Source organism: Anser cygnoides, chromosome 5, assembly GCF_040182565.1.
Source record: "Anser cygnoides isolate HZ-2024a breed goose chromosome 5, Taihu_goose_T2T_genome, whole genome shotgun sequence".
Classification (NCBI taxonomy): Eukaryota; Metazoa; Chordata; class Aves; order Anseriformes; family Anatidae; genus Anser; species Anser cygnoides.
This window is the reverse complement of record NC_089877.1, coordinates 49,765,340-49,783,326: the sequence shown is the minus strand read 5'-3', so window position 1 is coordinate 49,783,326 and position 17,987 is coordinate 49,765,340. Positions and strand designations below refer to the sequence as shown.

General features: G+C 41.1%; 1 protein-coding gene across 1 annotated transcript in view; it reads left to right on the top strand.

Annotated features, from left to right (window-relative positions):
- The first annotated feature begins 211 nt into the window (after positions 1–211).
- Positions 212–17,987, top strand: part of PPP4R3A (protein phosphatase 4 regulatory subunit 3A) — a 42,932-nt gene continuing 25,156 nt past the window's right edge. The window contains exons 1-2 of the mRNA XM_013182102.3: positions 212–1,247; positions 8,925–8,980. Of these exons, the coding sequence (XP_013037556.2) occupies positions 1,106–1,247; positions 8,925–8,980 (198 nt within the window). The 5' untranslated portion in view covers positions 212–1,105. The remainder of the gene's footprint in view (positions 1,248–8,924; positions 8,981–17,987) is intronic.

The window sequence follows — 17,987 nt, the reverse complement described above, 5'->3', positions numbered from 1 at the left end:
GGCACCCACGGCTGGGCCGGGCCCACGCGTGTCGGGGCGCGATCCCGGCGGGGCGGTGCCGGGCGCGGTGCGGTGGGGCTGAGGGACACGCGTGGGGCTGTGGGGCTGTGAGACACGCGTGGGCCCCCCCCCGGCCGGGCGCGGAGCCGTTGGTGCCGCGGCCCCTTTAAGAGGCGGCGGGCGGCCCGTGCCGCCGCTGGCTGGGAGACCCCGCGCCTGCCGTGAGAGGTGAAAGCAAGATGGCGGCCGCGCCGTGACTGAGGCGGGGACGGAGGCGCTGGGAGCCGGGCTGGACGGGCCGCGCCGCGCCGCCACCGCTGCTCGTCCCCTCGGCGGGGCAGCGCCGAGCACCTCGCTGCCGGCCGGGCCGCCGGGAGCAGCCACGCCGCGGGGAGAGCGGAGGAGCCGGGACCGAGCCGCCGCCGCTGCAGCTGCACCGGGAGGAGGAGGAGGAGGAGGAGGAGGAGAGAGAGGAGGAGGAGGAGGAAGAAGGAGAACATGGCGGCGGAGTCGGGCCGGGAGTGAAGCCGCCGCCCGCGCCGGGAGCCCATGGGGGAGCCGGGGCTGTGAGCGCGCCCGCCCGCTTCACCCCGCCGCCGGCCCGGCAGCGCCCGCAGGCCGCGGGCAGAGCCGCGCCGGGCAGGAGGGCGGCTCCGCGGCGCCCCGCGCTGACGGCCGGACCCACGGAGTGACCGGCAGGCGGGCGGCCAGCGAGGGGCTGCGGGCCTGGGCGGCCGCCGCACAATAGAGCCGAGCTCCGCGCCCAGCCGCCCCGCAACGCCCGGGCCTCCGGGCCTCCTCCGGGGCCCCCCCCTCGGCCGCCGCCTCCTGCCCGCCTTTTGTGCGGCCGTGCCCGGGCAGCTCCTCACTGCGCCTCGCCCCCCGCCAGCCCTGCGCCCGCCGGCCCCGCCGAGGATGAGGATCCCGTCGGAGCGCTGAAGGGGAGCGAGAGGAGCTCGCGTGGCGTGCCCGTGCCCGTGAGGGGCTCCTGCCGCCGCCGCCTTCCTGCCCGATCCCCTCGGCCCAGGGGGGCCCGGCCCCCCGGCAGCCTCCTGCGCCTCCAGCCCGTGCGAGCCTGAGGGGTGGCTGCGGTGCGGGCGGCAGGATGACTGACACCCGGCGGAGGGTGAAGGTGTACACGCTGAATGAGGACCGCCAGTGGGATGACCGAGGCACGGGGCATGTGTCCTCTTGCTACGTGGAGAGGCTGAAGGGCATGTCCCTGCTAGTCAGGGCGGAGAGTGATGGTAAGTGTGGGTCTGAAGGTAGGCTCTTCGCTCGTCCTACCCAGAAAGGGGATTGGGATTAGCTTTGTGCGTTTCTTGCCTTAATGTTTTGCTGTGTAATTCAGATGTAGTTCCTAAAGGTGAGTAGGCACCGGACATAGTTCATTCTCATTAGGCCGAGTGGAAGAAATGGAAGCTTGCTATCGAGTGCAGATGTAGTAGGCACTTGGTTCATAGTGAATGTGCAGTGTTTCATCCAGAATACAACCAGGTCTCGTATGGCATTGCACACCCAATGATCCAGCTCTAGATGCCCAGTGTACGCCTGTCTCAGAACTGGTTGTTGTGATGTATCTGTCTTTAGATGTTTCTGGAAATGAGCCCCTCATTAGAAAAGGTGCTCAAAACTTAGATCATAGTTTTTACAGTAAATTTGCAAAAGGTCAATGGATGGTTAATATCCATTCTTTTTCACTCACTTTTGCTCTCTGTCTCTCCTTTCCCCCCAGAATAGGCAGGCCATGCTAACAGCTATCAACAGTTATCAAAGTGCAGTTGTAGTAGAAAAGACAATGGACCGAATGGCATTTTCAGATATTTTTTTTAAATGAAATACTATTTCTGAGTTCTTCAACAGTTCTAGGTCTCCTGTAAGTAAAATTAAAATGATGCATTATCAATTACCTTCACATTTTCTGACAAAATTTACTACAGGTTAAGTAGTAGTATCTACTCCTGTAGTTACATGTTTGGACTAGTCTTGTTTATTGGTTGAGTGAGTGTATGACTGCTGTGATCAGAGTAGATTTTAAATTGTATTTCTTGCAATATCTAACATACTATTTTGCTAGTAATGTTGTCAGTGTATGCCGTGGTGCTTCATTAAATGTGTAGGTACTGTATCTTATGAATTGTCCATCAAGTTATGGCTTGTGACTGTCAACAGACATCTTATTTTTCTTTCTTTGTCTTTTTTGTTGTAGAAACTAGGATGAAAAGCAACTTGAGAATCATTAATTCTCACTGTTTGAAAAAGTTCTGACAAACTACCGTAATCTCTACAGCAAACAGATCATAAGCTGACACAGGGGAACCAAGCTTGCATCTAAGCAGGATTTTGATATTTGAGCTTCTGATTAAGCATGAATCTCAGGGTTTTTTAGTTTCTTAATTATACTTGAAAAACTTTAAATTGATACTTGATCTTATTTATTTCTTTCACGCTGAGGAAGCTGCCTTCTTAGTTTGGCCAGCTTTCCAGTGTAACAGAAAACATTCAAACTGGAAATGGATTTTGTTTAATTTGAACATGAATGAGCAAGGTAAAAAGAAAATTGCTACCTAACTTCTGGCTCATCTTACGTTACTGTGTATTTTGTTGTAGATACAGTCCTTGCTGTCCAGGCTGCTGCTATGCTGAGGAGCCTCTGTTAGCAAATGTTTAAAAACTGTCACGTGTTACACACTAATCATTTTCCAGATTTTTTTTTTTTTGTTCTTGGAAAAGAAAGCAAAAGAAATGCAGTTCACAGCCTTCTTGTGAAGAAATGGTCCATTCAAACTCAAATCCCTTTATTGGCTTTCAGTGGGATATGCGTGCCTAAGACCGAGTTGAACCTGGTTAGGGTGGCTGTTGCCAGCTTATTTGTTTTAAGTGAACATCTGTAAGATGGAAAATACAAGTTGGCATAAACGATCCCAAACCAAGCATGAAGTCATTACTTTGTGTAGCATAGCTAAGGTACTCTCACCAGAGCAGAGTGTGCACACACTTCCTAATTGCACCTAGCGCACAGAAATACATCTAACAGGACGAACACTTCAGGCTTCTCTCAAATAACATACATACTCTTCAAGAGTAGTAAATAATGTACAGAGTTTAAGTTCTTAATTCAGTAGGCAGTATCAGTCCTGCCTGGGTAAATGCACACACTATTTTAATAGGCTAGGTTTTTTTTCTTAACTTGCTTGTTGTTTAAATGCCTCATAAAATGTGATTTATGTTTGTTTACTGTATCAGTTCTATCTGGATTAATTTTGAAAGCAAAGGCAGTCAGTGAGCAAACAGTTTGGGAGAAGGTGTTGCCAGAACCTAAAACACGTGGCTTTAGGTACTGTGCAATTTCTGTATTCCCTCACGTTTTTTTTTTTTTTTCTAACTAAATGAAGTCGTGACTCTGGGTTTTGAGTTATCAAGAACATGCAAGTGCTAGGAACCTGACCCATATACCAGTTGCCTCCATGGTTCCATTTCGTTCTTGTATTGTCTCTGTCAGCTCCTCCTCTTTCCACAATGAAACTTCTTCCTTCCTCCTTTTATAAACCAGCTTTTCCTAGCGTTTGAACCGAGATTCATCCTGTGCACGTTGGCTCCTTCTCACTGACTTACTCCAGGAAGCTGGCTGAAAACCTTGGGATCCGACTGAAGTCGAGAGCTGCGTTTCCTGAGTGGGGGCTGTTAGCAGCAGTTCCCTCCCTGCCTTGGAAATGCCCTCTCCTGTTCAAGGGCCGGGTCAGTTCCTCCCAGAGCAGCGGCGCTGAGTGCCTTGGCCTTCCTGTGCAGGCCAGCACAGAGCGTGGCCTTTCTGTGGTGCAGCTGTGAGTTGCTGCAGCTCCATGGCTGCCTTACAAACCGTTGAGATTTTATGGCAGGGTCAGGGTGTTTAGATAAGAGAGCTGGAATCATTATGGCAAGTCCAAGGTAAGCTATCACACTGAACTGGAGCAATAAACAGACTGCACTCTTACTCAGTTCTTATCTACAGGGGTGTTTGCTGTTGTTGTTTTTAACACAGGCTTAAAAGAGAAGAATTTTGAGCAGATGAGTGACTTGTATTGCTGAGATGTCTTTAGTGCTCCCAGGCACTAAACATTGGGAGTCATCGCAGGCAATTTGGAGTGATCTGGTATCGTAGAGAAGCATTTTTAGCTGTTTTCAGATCAGATGGATTATGCTTTGAAAAGGAGGGACTTGCCTTTTTTTCCCCACTTAATATTTTTTTCTTTAGACCTTGAAAAGTTTCTATTAACGTGATGCCTAGCTGCAGTGTGTTCTACTTGTTGAAGTGCAGTACTACAATAGTGATTTAATCTTTTATTTACAAATGGTTAACTTCCATGTGAATTTCTGTGTAATCAGAAGCCCTGGATTTCCTATCAGTTTCTCACATGGTATTTTAGACTGCTGTGGCCTGTCTAGGTCTTAAAATGTCTTTGTGCTTCTAGATACTGCCTGGTTTCAGATCGCTTTTTGTTTTTGTTCTGAGCCCAGATGACTGAAGTGACCCTTAAAATGAATGTTTCTGTTCAGCTAACTTAGGATACTTCAAAGGCTTAAACTTCTAAGAGATACTTACCAGTGCTGTCACCAAGCTCTTTGACAAGGCAGAATGACCTCCCCTTCTGGAGGCCATGTTGCCCAGCCATCTTTTAGGTACTGTCTAGTTACTTTCCTTTTTCATAGACTCAAGGGCTTAAATTTTATTTATTATTACTAAGGAAAGCATCACAGAAGTTGCTAATATTTGGCTAGGAATGTCTTACACCTTTCCTGGCTGTTTCTTTTTTTTTCTTATCCTTTTTCTTATTAAATTTTTAAAAAGTGAAGGTAGTTCATATTAAGAAATAAACTTTGGTTCCTCCCTACCCACACCTGCAAGTGACATCTAGTAGAGAAGATACATAGTAGTGTTCATTCCTAGAAGGGTGATTTGAACAGTTACGAAATTAAATTGTAAAAGATCTCTTTTGAGATTCTTCAAGCTTTTAGGGAAGCATGTACTTTAGCTTAATGCACTCCAGTTGCCTTGTTTACGAATGAGATCTTGCTTCCATTTTAGATGAAACTGTTAATATCAGAAATCTTGTTTCTCTTCCTTCTTTCCCCCACCTCCAGTGTTTGGGTTTTGCCCTTCAGAAATGTGCTAGACTGAGTTGTCTGTTGAGAGTGCAGAGCCTGTTCTCGGACCTCTGTTTGACCTGTTTCCAAGGTTTCTGTGGACTGCTGTGTTGTGATTCAGCAGCAATAGAACTGATTACAGAAACCTGTGCTTCTTAAAAAAAAAAAAAAAACATTGAAAATTTCATTTAAACATAAGGAATTCTTATTTTTGGGGAAAATGAGTGACACTACCTCTTCTCCTTTTGAAGCTGGAGCCACATAAGTTTTGTGGGAGAAGAGCTGTATTTTTTTTTTATTTTATTTTTTTTACCAGCAGGTCTCCTCCATATGCATATATGTAAACAATCCTGCAGATTTCTTGTTTAAGAGTACTGGACTGGGACATCTGATGTTCTCTAAATATCTTCTAAAATAGCGGTGTATATCTGTATGTAATCGCTGTTGAGCAAGCCTTTCCCTATGCACACATTCCTTTCGCATCACAGGGTGAGGGTGTTATACTAACAACAACAAAAAACAGCTCTGCTATATTGCATTATTGTGGCAAATAACAGAATTCTGCAAATCAATGTTTTCTCCTTTATGGGTGGTTTCACTTGTTACATTCTGGCACTAATATTTTGCAGTTACCTTTACAAATTTGTTCAAGGCTGCAATCTAGAAAATAGGTAGATCTGCATTTTTTTTAATATTACTTATATTTAAGTGAATTTTCAGGTAATAACTTAGTCATTGGGAAATGGAAATGAAGTTTTGTTGGTGTATTTTTATGAAGCAGACTGGGTAGTCTTAATATATTCTAGGGTAGTAGCAAGAGAAAAATACCTATATAGAAAGCAATTGTTTGTGACAAGTGAAAGAGTAAGCATCTTGATTGGTATTTAGAAATCAATACAGATATTGACTTTGAGAGGAGAGGAACTTTATTTGCGGTATATTAAATTTCTGTAACCTTTTTCTGAAGAACACGTTTGTGTTACAGGCATCTGTTCCTGTTGCCTGGTTCCCCAAAGCAAGTAAGGGAGACCTAGGACAGCTTACTACAGGGGAAGGGCACGATCCTGTAAAACCTTCTGTATGAATGTAAACAGCTCAACTAACTACTAGAATAGTCACTGGTGGTTTGTGGTTGTTTGTTTGTTTTAGTTGAACCCTTTCTGGGGGGCTAAATTGTACAAAGGGAGCATCAGAGTGCCCAGAAAGATGGATTTGGGGCTGTTACGGTTTGGAGAGCACAGTTTGTACTTCAGCACACTTCTGTTTCTGAATTCATATTTTTCTTGTTATTGTCCTGAGTGGTGAGGAATAAGTTGAATGGTGTGGGAATGAGAAGCCAGTCAAGCCTTATAAGGCTTGATTTGTCTTTCCTACAAGTGTCAGGTTTAGTAGGGAAGAAATGCTCTTTTGTGGTAAGTGTAGTGAAAAGTTCATTCTCTTGTGCCTGCTTCTAGCTTGGAGGATGAACTGTCTGTTTTGAGATGTCTTCAAGATTTTTTTTTTAATAGCATTTTGTCAAACATCAAATTCAATGTACTTTCTGCTAATTTCTGGATTTCCCCATCTGTAGATTTGTGTTCAGAAGTTAAAATACAATGTGAAAATTACCAATTGCTTTTAATTCTTACAAGGTTCCCATTCATATTTGCTGCTATTAGTTATTTTTAGACAGTACATACTTTCTAGAAGATAGCCAACCAACTCAATAGGACCAGATAGCATTCTAAAACTTCATATAGTTGAAGATGTGATTTTGAAACTGAAAGTAAGACTGAAGTGAAACACTGCTTATACGTGATCATTGTAACAGAAAAGGGGGTGCGGTTTCTGCTATTCACTGGGCAAGCCTGAAATTCAAAACTTGAAACTGTGGCCTATGTACCACAGTGTATTGTATTCATTGCTAAAGTTCACCTTTGAAGTTTTTCTTCTCAGTCCTCTATAGTTTGTGATTTTTCAGTAATTATGCTGTCATGTTTCAGCTCTGTCACCAAAGCAGTTTACTTGCTTAAGTGGTCTAGGTTTAAAAAAGGAAAAGCTCTGAAAAAGAGAGGGGGTATATCTGCATCGTTTGTTTGTTTGTTTTCCTGTGAGGGCCATTTAACTCAGTTTTGTTGTTGGGTTGTATCTGAGTTTGTAAGCAGCTCTTATTGTAAGAGCAGTGTGAGGCAGGATGATAGCTTCTGGAGTCAACTTCATTACTGAAAGCTGCTGCTTGTAGAAAAAAGCCTTAGAAATTAGGAGGAAGCAGCCATCGCAGGTAAGTTAGTAAATAAATGTGAGCATTACAGCTCTACACGGCAAGCTAATGAATATCAGAATCCTTGTGGAGGCTTCCAAATTAATGAAACAACAACCTTTCTTATTCTACAGGCAGAACTGTTCAGATACTTGTTATTCTGTAATGGTACGCTACCCTTGCAGAGAGTGGAGTTCTGTGGTCTCATTCTTCAGTCTCTCTTCCCTCACCTCCCCCAGCCTAACATCTTCTGTTAGCAGCTTTTCTTGAAGAAAAGTGTGTGGTTTTATTGTAAATATAACTTGACTGAGTATAGTGACACTTGGTAGGCAAGCATCAGTTTAGAGTATTCTTGATGTGGATTTTATGAATTGAAACATTCTGCAGATAGTGAAAACTAGTTAGTCATAGTTTGTTCTTGTTGTAAGCAGGCTGATTCTACCGTGACATTTGGAAATACCATCTTCAACTCCAAGTATGTTTGTCAGATCCAAGTAATTTGTTTGCTTGTCGTGCCTTCAAATTCTCAGGCTTCTGTATTTGAGGTGGTTGAAGCATTCTGTTTAGGTTTTGTGAGACTACTTAAGACTGCCTTGAAATTTGGCAAATGTTCTGGTAACATAAAACTGCCTTAGAACTATAGTTAGGAAACTAGGAAGTTGAAAGTTTGGACTTCTCTTACAGAATAAATTTAAACAGGTAAGCAAAGGGAAAAGCCCATGTTAAAGGGGTGCTTGCAGCATTATGCTTTAATTACAGACAGTGCAAAGTTAATCCGTCAGTACATTTTCATGTATGTTGAGTGAAGCTCTGCAGATGCCTGACTTGAAGCCATGGTTGTCAGAGCCCCTCATGTGCTGGCACTTGTGCAGCTAAGCAGTAAGGTGGATGAGGGATATGGTCTGCCCACAAATAAAAAGCAGTTCTAATGATTGTTTTCAACTAGATCAGCCCTCCGAGCTGTCTAAATGTGATGTGTGTTAACACTAATGCTTATGCAGAAGGAGGGGCAAGACAACACAGGATGGCAATAGAAGTGCTGGACTATGTCTTAAATCAGTATAAGCTGCTGCAAAACCATTGTTCCCAAGTTTACCCTGTGTAAAGCTCTTTGGTACAAGCAGTCATGGTTGCTGCAGTACTAGTTTTTGAATGTGCATTCTGGCAAACTTACCTAAAACTGGTGTTTTAACAAAACTTTAAGAACAAATACCACATGGTTAGCAGAATTTGTGTGAAATTGTAGGTGCTCCACAGAATACAATTATGGCAGTAATGATTTTTTTTTTTGAGAGAGAAATTCTCTCTCAAAAAAAAATTCAGTTGAAATGTCATCTCAGAATAAGGTTGAAAACCCAGTCCCCAAAATGCTCTTGCATGTTCTGTGTTGTGTGAACCATCTCTCTGAGGGAGAAGCGTTACAAAGCTGTAGAATGTGGGTTAAATCTACACATTGTTGGGATGGAAGGTATAAGTACCTACTTGAGGAAAGAACGATCAGAAAACTCAAGATAGACATTTTAGTATGCACATAAATAAATGGAACTTTTTTTTCTTCTAGGCTCGCTTCTTTTGGAGTCCAAAATTAACCCGAATACAGCGTACCAGAAGCAACAGGTAAACATGCTGTTTTTCTTCACTTTTAAAGGCAGCTTTTTTAACTTCAGAAATTGTCATTTTTTCATCTACTGCAAATTATATTGTATGTTCTTGTACCAGAAATAGGAGGCAAAGTAGTTCTCAGCATTTTTTTTTGTTTCATAAGACACGTGTGATTTCTTTGCATTTCTTGTAAGGTTAGTTACCCTGCTTGTGCACTCGCACACACATATACAAATGCTGCAGGTGAGACAGGCAAAACATAGTTGGGAAAGTCACCAATTAGCTGAGGTTCCTAAGGATTATAGTATCTGAAGCCTAATACCATCTGGCTTTTTTCTTCTTTGTATTTCAGATACTACAACTTCTAATGTCTCCTCTCTTAAGAGAAGACTAGAAGACTTTAAAACTATTTATATGTATACCTTTATTTGGCTGTTACTTGGATGATGTATATGGGTTACTACTGCTTCAAAGCATTCCACATACAAAAAAGCCACTTCTCAGCTCTAGTCTGTACCTCGCTTCAATTACTTAAGCCATACGTTGTCAGGCCCGCAAAGAATGGTATTGCGATGGATGAGGAGAAGCGGATTGTGGCTCTTGCACTTTGCTTACTCTTCTTGATGAATGCTGAGAAGTACTCCTAGAGGCTAAGAAAAAAAAAAAAGCTGAATCAGATTGTATGTTATTGCTTGTCCAGTCATCTCGGACTTGCTAAAATCCTGTCAGGTGCACTTGATGTAGTAAAGTATTAGAGCTGTGAGGAATGTTTTACTACAAGCATAGATGTACTTCAGTTTTATTCACGGGCAGTTGCAGTGGTTCTGTGGCTGCAGCTGTTTGCAGGACTGCATGTTGAATGGAATGCACAGAACTGGGCTAGTTTAAAAACATCCTTTCTTGGAAATATTTGAGTTTCGTCTGTATCTGCCCCTTGATATAATTCAGCATGCACTGTATAAACAGTCAGTACTGAACAGCTGATAAGGGCAGTGTGGTGTGGAGAATCAACTGCAGGGAGTAAGAACGGACAAGACCAGCAAAAATGCTAAGCAAACTAGCTCTTAGTTGTAATCCTCACTAGCTTGTGGTCCTGTTTCCATGATACAGTAACTCCAGCTTTAGGACTCCTAAAATAATGAGTATTTCACATCTCTGGCATAAAGTGCTGATCTAGTGTAAACTTGCTTTGCTGGTTCAAATCTGTTTAAAGAGCGTTGAGGGGCTAGCTCTGTGTCAACAGCCTTTCTGCCAGATCAAGCATGAAGCATCCTTAAAGTAAGCATAAAATTGTCCAGTCAGTGCAAACTAGCCCACGTGCCTACGGGTATAACACCAATACATACTTGGGCTCACTGCTGCTCGGGGTCAAGTGTGTATTGTAATGCAGCACTGCACAAATCTGATACTGGTGATTGTGAAGACATGGTTAGAGAAATAAAAGTATTAAACATGAGTCTGTCCTATTAGACCAGCACTATATGTTTTCCTTGCTGGAAAAGGAAAAGTGCCATTCTTAAAGCTTTCAAGTGCTGCATAGACAAATTTATATTTGCAGGTGAATTGTTCATGTTCTCTAAGTAATGCAGTCTCTACTTTAGACTGAAAGTAGGGCTCTACTCTGAGCCTTAGAAATACCAGATCTTTCTTCGTACATGTAATAATCCTGCTTTGCAGCACGTTATCTTCTAAGTGAGACCTACTTACCCTTTCCCTCAGTAAGAGCCAAGTTCAGAATTTAAACCGGATTTCATATGAGCGAAGGTTGGAGCTGCACTGCTGAAGAGCTGCTTCCTTCCAGCTGTGCTTATCAGAAGTGTGAACTGCCTAAGCTCACTAAAACAAAAGAAAATCAGCTCTGGTACTGCAGACCCCTCTTCAAAACCAGGTGTCTCTCTACATCAGCAAAAGTTTCAAGCCAGCTCACCCAAGATCCGTTTGTGGAACTGGGCTATAGAAGAATTCAGAGTTTGTGGTTGTCAGTTGCTCTCTGGAAGTTTCAAGAAAATATCGTAGAAATACTTGAAACTTCCAGGTAACTTTTCAGTGTGCTGTTCTTACCAGACTTCTACCTCAAAAGTTTTATTGTGAGGTGAAACCTCCATTCCCTTTCAAAGGGGAATATAGCACTGCTGAAACTCTTCTTACTGTGCCGTAGTGAGTATATTGCTTGCATGTGGCACTTCAATATTTAATGGAAAAAGTGAATGAGTTCTAACTTTCACCTAGGCTGACATGAAGTTTGTAAGAAGAAAATTTTTACTGAACTAACTAATCAGATTTGTGGTTGGAAGGAATGAGAAATGTCTAATAGCAACTTCCCCCAACAGCTTATCTATGGCAATTATTCTGGGTTTTTCAGCAAGCATATAAATACCTTTCTGATGAACAGGGAAGTCCTTCTGCTGGTGAAAGTACCATCTATTTCTTCTGCAATACTATTGCCAGTGTGAAACAGTGTCTCATTAATTAAAAATATTACAAGCTATGCACTATCAGGGTGTATGCATGTATGTTTTAGTTGTGACTGTCCTAGCTCAGATCCTTATTTGTAAGTACAAGCTTGCATTGCTCCCTCTAGTCTCTTGTCATGTAAAATGTCCACAGAGACTAAAAATGAAGAAAAACACCCTGTGAATCTGAACTTCCAGGCAAACTTTGTCAAATTGTCTGCTTCAGATTTCCTGATTTTTTTTTTTTTTTAAGGGTTGAAAGCAATGCTTGCTTTATGTTTTGGGTTATTCAGGTATCTGTGTAAATGTTGTTAGATGACTGTCCCCTCCTTTCCTTTGGAGAAGAAGAATACTTGGCAGATCTTGAGACCTGATCCAGGACTCATTTTTCACAAATCAACATTGTCAGCCTAGTCCCCAGTCTTCCCAGGCTTACATCAAGAGGCTTAATCTAATCCTTCAAAGTGTTAACCACATGGGCAGTCCTTTAACTACCTTTTCACCAGTCACATAAATTAATAAAGCCTTTCTGTCACCATGATGAGTCACTTTCTATTCAAGAAGATAGGTCCATGTATCTGCTGTAATGCAGAATTGATATCCGTGGAAGCTGCTGCATGCTCTCAACTGCGTACTCCCTGGCAAACTCATCCGTACTTCTATTAGAAGAAAGGAGTCTCTATGAGGAAAATAAAGCCAGTAAGAAAACTTGAGAAACTAGTATCCTGTGGCTAAGAAAAGGGACAAATATTCCTTATGTTAAGGTAATATCTGTAGGCAGAACACTTTTTTTGGGGGGAAAGTAGGCAAAATGCTCATCAGTACAGCCACTTGGCCTTCTGACTTGTGTTCTTATTTAGAGCTATAAGTTAAGTTTTATTGGTATTCTTATTTTAAAAAGTTATAATAATGGTAGTATAACGTAGGTATGGAATATACTGGATTTAATTACAGGCAAGTAGTATACATCTTAAAAGCAAATTCTTTTTAGTAAGTGGAATTTAATTACACTACGTGGTGCCTGGACCACGTGTAGAATATTTAGTTTTCTTCTTCTGTTGTTTTACATTTACTAGTGTGTGTGTGTCTATGTGGAAGATAACTTAATTGTAATGTCCTGGTAAAGTCTATTTACACACTTCAATCCATGCTCTGATTTTTTTCTGTTTATGCTGTTTTTTCATTTTTTAAAGGCATTAAAGTGACGTAATTCAGGGATGCTACTGATGGAGGTGCTGTTCTTACACGAGTGATCCTTACTCAAAAAAAATGGACAGTTGCAGTTGTATTTTAGGACACTACACATCTTCCTATGCAACCTTAAAGGAGAAATAAATGCTCGAGTTTATCTAGGGAGAAAGCTGATGTGGGTGTGAACTCAGGAACACACTTTTCAGTATACATTGACAGTGCTTCAGCAGTATATCAATGAAGTATATCAATGAAGACTTAGATCCTCAGCTCATCGCTCTTAGTGATGAAGTACGTGTTACATCCCTTCTTTGCTTCAGGCACAAAAAGACTTGAGTTGCTCACAGTTTACATCTATGAAGTCTTGCACTACAAACTTCAGTGTCTTGTGTCCTTTGCTTTAGCCATCCCTCTTTCAGTTCTTCACAAGAACACAAAACTTAAATTCACTCAGAGTACTGTGCTCTAGCTAAGTAACTTGAAAGTGTCTGTCCTTCAATGAAGGAGATCAAACCTGTTATTAACAAAGCTAAATTTCAGAAAGATCCCAAAAGGCATTGGCAGAATTCTTAGAGAATATGAACTTCCTACACTTGCTGTCAGGAACAAGTGAACCAATGGTGAAACTATTTCAATAAAATTTATGCCTACTGCAGCTGAGGTAGTGAGGAAGTGTATGTTTTTGTGGGGTGGGAAGGAAACAAAGAGGAGTGTGACTACTGTCAATTTTGGAATGGGTTGGTTAATGTAAGTAGATGATCAAACATTCCTTTACCCTGACGTGTTTTCCTGTGAAATATATTCTTCTGCTGTTTCTGCATATGGCCACTAGGCCAGTGAGACAAGGTTCTGTTATGGAACTAATAAACTGATTTTATTCCACGTGATGCATGGAGATGCAGCTCTCAGATGGCTAACTGAGAAAGTCAAGTGTGGCAGTTAGGGTGTCACAGAAGCTAACAGGAAATGTTCTGCCAGAAGACTGAACATGTCCTTGATGTGCTATTCCAGTTTAGGGGATAACAAATTATCACATCCAGATATCCAGGACCTATGTATACAAATGCACAAAGCCAGTTTCAGAATTAGCTTCACATTACGTTAACGGGATAGGGTTTTTTTAACCTGAAGCTTCTGCTGCACCCTACCTCAATAATGATATATGTTTACCTTGGCAAAGTTGGGTAGTGCCAGCAGTTTATTTCCTAAGCAGAAAGCTGGGGGCTGTGCCTTTGACTTTATGTAGCTTGCTAACAGGACTCTAAAAGACAGTTTGAGATGCCCAGGGAACAGGCTGTAAATATAAACAGTGTCAGTGCTTATCAGAGAAGCAGGCTGGCACTCCGGCAGGCCCAGAGCAGCAGAAACACCCTTACTCAGCTGAACTTTCAGTGGGGCCCAGGAAAGTGCCACAGGCCTAACTCACCTGAGGGCTGGTAGGAAGGGATTCAGTCACTCTTATGGAAAACAAGAAAGAATTTATATGATAGACTGTCCAATTTGGGGGTTCACTGATGCTTCTTGAGAGTAGCCCAAATATCACAGGGATGAGTGGTAGATGCATAAGAATTCACTTTTGTTTTAGAAATATTTTCAGTGTTGACAATAAATAACTGCAGAGAAGGCTAGTATTCACCATGGATGTGACCACTCCAGTGAGAGAGTACTGCCAAACAATAATAGTTGTCTTGACTTATGTCACATTAGAAAAGAAATCTTATATCAGTCTTAGAGCAGAAGCAAATCCTGAGTTACTAGTTACTCATTAATTCTGCTTTATGAAATCCCAGGGCTTGCTTTGGAGAATGTATGAATGCCGTACAATGTGCCTGCTAACTGTTAAATAAAACTGGTGTAATAAAAGAATCACTTCTGATGAGTGTTACAGGGAGAACTTGATATCTAAGGACCTTTCTATGAAGAAAAATAAGCCTTTTGGAAATTATTTCAAAAAGCAATCATTTGGCAGATATTAAGCTCTGCCCATCTAAGTAAATTGTCACTGCTTTCTGCATTAATCCATTGCAGAAATAGATTTGATGTTGGCTTTTTAGAAACAGAGTCTCAGATAAAGCTGTAGCACCCAGGAGTGGTTCCTTGAAAACCAGCAGCCTGTTCTTCAGAGCAACCATGGCTTTCTCTGTGTGGACTTGATCCAGCCAAAAATCAACTGAGCAGCGGAGAAATGCCAAACTGTGGTTTCAAAGTTTTGACTTGGGCCGTATGTTTATAAGGATAAGAGTACAAAAAATTGACCTCCCTTGGTAAAAAAGAAGTACCTCTTTATGGGGATGTTGAATGCAAGTTGTCTAAAAAGAGGCCATGCTCAGAATATTTGCTTAAAATTTAGAATTCCAGATTCCTTTTGATCTATCATAATGAACAATAATATGAAAGAGAAGACAAATTTCTATAAGCTGTTCTAGGGCAACAGCAAATTTTCTATGGGCTAAGGTAATGATGACACATCCAGCTGGCACTATTGTCAAAATATTTTTGCAAAGCAGCAAATGTTTTTCATACTCGGAATAACACACTGAACTCTACATAAGTAGTTTCCCAGTTATTATCGTATTTAAAAGAAGATCTTGCCAAGAACTCTAGTGTATCTTGAAAAACATGAGAAGTTAGAATGCTAGGGTTCTCCTAGAGCAATTAAAAAAAAAAAAAGCCTACCATGATAAAACGTTGGTCCTTATTTATGACTCAGTTCACACAGTGTAGCTAGGATTTTATACTGCAGGTTCACGTATAAATTTCATTTAATGACAAGCTAGATAAAAACAAAATTCTAGATACGCACTTCAGTCAGTCCCATTCACTTCCTGGTCTCAAGGATAACATTTCTGTGTAATGCAGAGAAATGGATATGTGTTTGACCCATTCAAGCCAGAACTGCTTTATGAATGATCTACGATTGACAATTTTATGTTTATAGGGGAGTAAGGTTCAAGACTCACCTCCTTACATCCTTAACCAATAGCTAATATTAATAAGCATATTTATGCACACTCTGGTTTCCTCTTGGAACGGAGGAGGCAATCTTACAAAATGTCAAATGCTTTTTGGAGTAGCAAGAAACAAAACTTGGTGTTTTGGAAGCAAGAGGTAGTCCTATTCCACAGCTGAGAGATCCGGAGTAGTTAGTGGATTTAGATTACACTGTTAGGAGACCACAGATCAAACACAGAAAGATTCCTTTAAATAAAGCAAGCAGAAAGTACATTATTCTTGATTTTTAAGTACATCTGGAATTTCCCTCAGTGACTTCCCTTAAAGGACACGTCTAAGTTTTGTACTGCTCTTTTTCCTGATGATTACGTACTTCATAGGATTAAGAAAGTGACATTTAAACTTTGAATAGTATATTATGCAATAGTGCAGGGCTTTTCTCACTTTCTCATGCTCTTTTTAAAAGCCCTTTGGGGCAAGAAAGGCTGTAGAAACAAATAGGCTCTTAGTAAAGATCCAGAGAATAGCAATTGATACAATTCTGTTGAGACACTAATTGATAATATGAAATCCTTATGTGCTAATAAGACAAATAACTAATACTTCGAAAGTTTTAATGTTGGCAACTGGAAGATACTTTTCCAATATTAATAAAGTGAATTTGAAGATTATTGTTCTGCTACTGAACTTCTTCCAGCAGTTTTTAGTTTCACTATCCAAAGAAGAAATGAAAAAAATCAGAATTTGTAAAGGTGAAAAAATACTTTCTGAACTTCCGTGTATCATAATAGATGATCTTGTGTAAGAAAAACCTATTGCTATGCTGGGGCCAAATATGCTTTTCTCCATCTGCAGCTACAGTTTTCAGAAGCAGCTTTACCTGTGTGTCTTCTCTTTCACACATCCAGTGCCTGCCTTCCTTTCTCCATCCCTCATCTTCCCAGAGTAGACAGACCTGTGTTGGTCCAATGCTGGATTTTATTCAGAAACTTAGGGGCTCTGTTTAGTCAGCTTACAGCAGTTAATATAAATATCACTGTCCTTATTTGCATTCTTTTAGTAATTTCCTTACTTGTTGGTCATGTTCTTTGTAGGGAAGAAAAAACGTTTTGATCTTTTGAAAATGGCTTGCTTAGAAATCTAAGAAGTAATCTTTCACTTGAATGAAAATGTAATTAGATAGGAGTGTTGCAACTTCTGCTTCTATGTAAGATCTAGTGCGCTTTGTTTTAAATAAAACACAGCGTTACTCAGTGGGAAGCTGATGAGAGATTGGTCTTGAAAAGTACCGTACTGTAGATACTAATGGCAGATGCATGTATTAGATTTTGATCCTGATGCATATGGCAGTGAGGTACATACTGTTTTTAAAAGATGGTGAAATAAATGTACCTAAAGAAATGTCAGTGTTTAGTGACTGACGCAACTTCAGTTTTGTTCCTAGCCCTTTAATGGTCTTTTTTTTTTTTTGCACCATGACCTGTCATGTAGAGAGTAAACTACTAATTGTGCCTTTCTTCTTCCTTTTGTATTTTGGAGGTGGTCTTCCTAAATCCCTTTCTTTTTTTACACCACCTCTTCCTCAACCCTGTGGGAAAGGAAAAGGTAAACTATTTGCCATTTGCAAGGTAAATGCATTAGTGCATCTGAAGCAGTACGGCTGCCCTGGTAATGGCAAATTGATTAAATCGTATTGCTTGACTGAAGTCCTGCTGGAGCTAGGTGATCGTGCTATTTAGTTTGTAGTTTAGTTTGAGGAGTTTTCTGGTAAGTGCATATTGAAATTAAATGTATGTTTTCTCTTTATCTTCAGTGTTCATTCGATATTTGAAATAAATTAAGCCTAAACAATAAACAGTCTTTATAAACGCCTGGCAACCTAGAGTGCTTTTGCAAGTATTTAAAATTAGTTCCTTTAGGAATAATCACTATAAGCAAAATCTGTACTTAACGAAGGAGAGTCTGTTTTGTGGTTCTCATTGACATATAAGTAGAAAAATGCTCATGTCTCTTGCATTAATGCGTATGTTAGCATTAATTGAAATAATGTGATTTCATGAGGCTGTGTATGTTTAATGTGGCTGTATTTCAGCTAGCTCTTAGAGAGGACAGGAGACTTCTGAAATAAAACTTGATTCAGTGTATAAACAGTGCAGATTGTATTCTCATTTGTGTTTTTGTTGTTTTGTTTTTGTAATTCTAACAATTATTTAGTAAACTGTCTGTAAAACAGCACATCAACTACCTTGTCAGTGTGTGACATTGCTGTTTGCAGCTTGGCTTCCACTTCTACGTACTGGTTTTGCATGCAGTATGAGGGCTCCGTAAAAACCTTGGCCTATTCCATTAAGTAGATGAGAGCATAAGTTTTGGGGTAGTAAATACAGCTAAGCACTCTTTCCACTAACTTCTGCAGATCTAGAGCA